The sequence below is a fragment of the Gavialis gangeticus genome, unplaced genomic scaffold, assembly GCF_001723915.1.
Source record: "Gavialis gangeticus isolate Ggan-Ray unplaced genomic scaffold, GavGan_comp1, whole genome shotgun sequence".
NCBI classification, from domain to species: domain Eukaryota; kingdom Metazoa; phylum Chordata; order Crocodylia; family Gavialidae; genus Gavialis; species Gavialis gangeticus.
This window is the reverse complement of record NW_017728992.1, coordinates 74,493,633-74,498,002: the sequence shown is the minus strand read 5'-3', so window position 1 is coordinate 74,498,002 and position 4,370 is coordinate 74,493,633. Positions and strand designations below refer to the sequence as shown.

Here is a 4,370-nt window from a genome sequence, read left to right as displayed (position 1 = left end):
CATGGAGGTTGCACCTTAAGAGGGGGTTGTTTTGTTTTGTTTGTTTTTTACACAGGTGTTCTACTTTGCCATTTATAATTTGGAAGCTTAAGCTGAGTTTACCATACTCCCTACACAGATCAATATCACGCCATAGAAAACTAACCGCAAGCAACTAACTAAATCTACCACTGGAAACATTTCAAGTGTGCACCTATAAAACTTCCATCAGATGGACTCTTCTACTGTAGCCACGGGTCTAAAAATCTTTTACTTCACTAGAGGAACAGGCAATGAAATAACCTGCCTGGGCCTGGTGTAGAGTACAATGGTGAATCTCTGGCTGCATATACATGTTCAGAAGAGCTGAGAGAGTTCTCTTAGGTTTTTTCTCCTCTGGTTGGTTGTTTGTTTTCTACCAAACAAAAAAACCCTTATCCCAAATCCCCTGACCAAGAGATTGTGAAGCGGCTGCCTGCTTGGCTGCAACAACAGAGTCTTCCCTGGACCCAAGGGAAGCGGGGGGTGCACTGAAAGCAAAGCTGGGGAGCCAGAAAACTATGCTGCAACTTCTCTCAGAAGCCAAGTAGTGTACACAAGTTCAGGCTCCAGGGAGAGACTTCCTATGTTATTTTTCCCATAGTATGGCAATTGCTCTGGGAGAAAAATTTCGAATGTCTGTATACCTGCAGTTTCTACTGGAAGAGCAGCTACACTCAGTTTTTACCTGGAAGGTTGCCTCTGGTGAGAATTTTTTTCAAAGTACATAAATGGACACATAAGTTAAGTCCAATAAGAGAAAACTAAATCACTTACACTAAATGATTTACTAAATCCCAGCAAGGGTTGCAGTAGGAACAGTAGTTTTTAGGTATGCTTTGTATGAAAAAAATCTGACAAGGAAAAGCAAGCAAAGAGAAAGAATGTATGGACAAAGGGGGGGGGGGGGGGGGGAAAAAGAAGCAGCTGCTTAAAGCCAACTGACAGTAATCTTCATTTTGAATATTTTAAAATGGACAAAAGAAAAACAAACAAGATGTCTGTAAATATATATTATATACATGTTTAAAATAGAAACTATAAATCTAATAAAGTTGAAAACCGCAAGGAGGAAGAGGGAGCGGGGAAAAGGTAAAGCTTTTGTAAAAACTGAACTTAAGCAATTCAGGTTGTTTTTTTGTATTTTTTTTTTTTTTTTTTTTTATATACATATACACACACACACACACACACACACACACACAGTAAGCACTTTTATATAAGTGAGTGTGATTAAGTTTACGAGGCCTCTTTATTAAATGTCGTCAGGGGATGTTTTAGCATGAAACATACTTCCCTTCTTTTTTTTTTTTGAAGCCAGTTATTGCAACTCTAATGCATAACAGTTCTTCTCTGCGAAAAGCACTACCATTGATAATTAATGTCATAATAATAAACCTCCTTTACCACCAGTTAATTTTAAATTTTTCATACCTAATGCTTTATGTACAAGATTATACCTAGGATCCCACATACAAAGAGAAAGTGATACTTACGTAGTGGATGAGCCCAGTGTGCTTTTCTCAATAATCTGGTGATAATGAAGACTTGCCACAACAAAAGCAATCTCATTCCCTTCCTGACAATTAATTAGAAGGAATACATTTTATCAAAAATGTTTTCCTAAGCATCATTAAACCCCACAAAACATGATACCTATTAAGTCTCCAAGATCATTACAGTATATTACAATTTTAATAATAGTTCAACAAGGAAGCACTTCTTATAGATTGGTACTATACATCATATCCAAACACAATAGTGTGTAATAGGGACCTAAGTCATGGCAAAACAACAGGTTTTTTGTAGTCCAAACAGCTCCACCCCTCGCCACTCATTGGCAAAGTGTACCTTCATCACTAGCTTTTTTTTTTTTGGTTGATTTCACAGGAAAATCATAGCCAATGCCAGATATCCCAGCAACTGTATAATGCTGCTTTTCACAGTTTCCATGAAATGCATAAACTGTAAGGTCCCTATGTAAAAAGAGTAATGGCACCTGCATAACACTGCCAAGCCATGATATAGAATTCTCCTGTGTGGATACCAGTCACAAGATTCATTTCTGCACTTCATAATTAACATATAAAGAAAAAGGCAAATAAAAATTGGGGGGTGGGGAAGAGAGTGATTTGCTAAGTGCCTGGTCATCATTACAGAACCATAGAAAAATTAGGATTGGAAGGGACCTCAGGAGGTCAGCTAATCTAACCCCCTGCTCAAGGCAGGACCATCCCCAACTAGATCCCAGCAAAGACTCTCTAGGCCAGGTCTTAAAAGCCTCCAAGAATGGAGATTCAACAGCCTCTCTAGATCACCTGTTCCAGTGCTTTACTAGCCTCTTAGTGAGACAGTTCTTCCTAATATCCAAGCTAAAAACTTCTCTTGCTCCAACTTGAGACCATTGCTTCTTATGGTGTCAGATGACACCACAAAAACAATTAGCTCCAGCCTCTTTGTAATGAGCCTTCAGGTAGTCGAAAGATGCTATTCAATCCCCTCTTAGTATTTTCTTCGCCACACTAAATAAGCCCAGTTCCCTCAGCCTCCTCAGAAGTCATGTGCCCCAGCCCCCAAAACATTTTTTGTTGCCTCCTGCCAGACTCTCTCCAATGGCCGGGGGGGGGGGGACGGGCAGGCAAAACTGGACACAGTACTCCAGATGTGGCCCTCCATTGCCTAATAGAGCAGAAGAATCAGGTCCCTTGATCTGCTGACACACGTACTAATGCAGTCCAGTACTAGATATTTAGTAAGTTGTTAACATCCAGGACTCTCCTCTTTGATGAGTAAGGTGATATTTAAACACAATAAAAAGCACAAGAAAACATTATTATACTCTTAGAACAGCAGTCCTCTCACATTGAGCAGCAGTTTACTTTGTGCAGTGCAGCAATAGGTATCATTCATATCAAGAGCTATAGAAAGCTTTCAAAACAACAATGATAAGGCCATTAATTTATTTACCACAGATTTACATACCCTTAGGTTACAAAGAAATATCAGAAACATGAATCAGAAGTAAAATTAATTGCTGTCACTTGCCTAAGCCTTTAGTCACTCTTAAAAAAAAAATAACAACTTTAAGAAATGTAAATTACCCCATTCACCACAATGGCTTGTTTACATTTCAGATCCATGACTATTTAAATGCCAACTAATTTAAACTATTTCATAATGAAACACTGTAGCGCAGCAATACGTAGCAGTCAAATGCACTTGAGTCAGTCATCCTAACTGGGTTGGTAAGACGGTCTGCCACCCTAGAATCTACTCTGTTAGTGATAGAACTGCAGAGTTTTATATGGGGACAGGTGAAGCTAGCAAAAGCTCAGTCACCAGGAAATGCCAACTCAAGAACAATGCCAAACAGATCCAAGTTACCACTTACCCTGTGACAATGACAGGACAGAGGGTGGAGCAGGGAGGAGAGGGAAGGAGGGGAGAAAATATTACAGGTTGGTCATGCAGTCCAACATGGAGTGAGCCACATGTCCCATTCTGGAGTGTATAAGTAGGAGCCTACAAATTAGGTAAGGAGTGCTCGCAGGAGAGAGAGAGAGCACGATATCACAGGTACACCTCAACTTGGAACTAAATGACACAAGGTCAATTCAGAAACATAAAAGCTGCAAATGTACTTTAACCAGAAAATAAAATTTAAGGACAAAACTAAACAGCAGATATCATGCTGTTAATATTTTATTTTCCTGTGTATCATATCAAAATAGTTTAATTATTTCAAAGAATAAATGAAAGCATTGCAAAATTCAGGTCCAGCTAGCCTGCAAATACTTGGAACTCTGACCGTAGATGGCTATTAGGATTCAGCTGTGATTTTGAAACTGTTTCACTACCAGCATATGCATGCTGGAATTGAAGTTTGAGAGATTTTTTTTTTTTTTTACTTTATAAATGATTAAACACATGTGAGAAAAAACAGTGTTTGCTAGGCAACCATAATAAACAACATACCATATCAAAGGATATCCTTACCTTCCACAGTCCCATTAGCAGCCCTGGATCCAGATGTAGAAGCTGAACAAGATTGTCAGAACCAATCACTGTAGGGGCTTTAGTCAAGCTAGTAAGATCATACTCAGCAATTAGGGAACACCACCGAGGTCTTTGTCAAGACATGGTAAAGTAAACAAAGACAGGACTGGGTCTTATTAACTAAACATGAGAGTTCAGCCACTTTTCAATTTCTCCCTGGATAATTAACAGCATGTTACTAAGCAAAGTATTCTGAAGGTGTTCAGCATACAAAGCAATAAAAATCTAACTTCTAGACAAAACGCAGCCTGCTGGTAAGCTCCAAAGGGCATCTCTGCACATGTTCAGGGTGGGAG

General features: G+C 39.1%; 1 protein-coding gene across 3 annotated transcripts in view; it reads right to left on the bottom strand.

Moving 5' to 3' along the window:
- Positions 1-4,370, bottom strand: part of FBXO15 (F-box protein 15) — a 66,539-nt gene that overhangs the window by 13,161 nt on the left and 49,008 nt on the right. For all 3 annotated transcript variants that reach the window (XM_019524499.1, XM_019524488.1, XM_019524495.1), the window contains exons 6-7: positions 4,015-4,144; positions 1,515-1,597 (exon numbers count right to left, since the gene is read on the bottom strand). In XM_019524499.1, the coding sequence (XP_019380044.1) occupies positions 1,515-1,597; positions 4,015-4,144 (213 nt within the window). The remainder of the gene's footprint in view (positions 1-1,514; positions 1,598-4,014; positions 4,145-4,370) is intronic.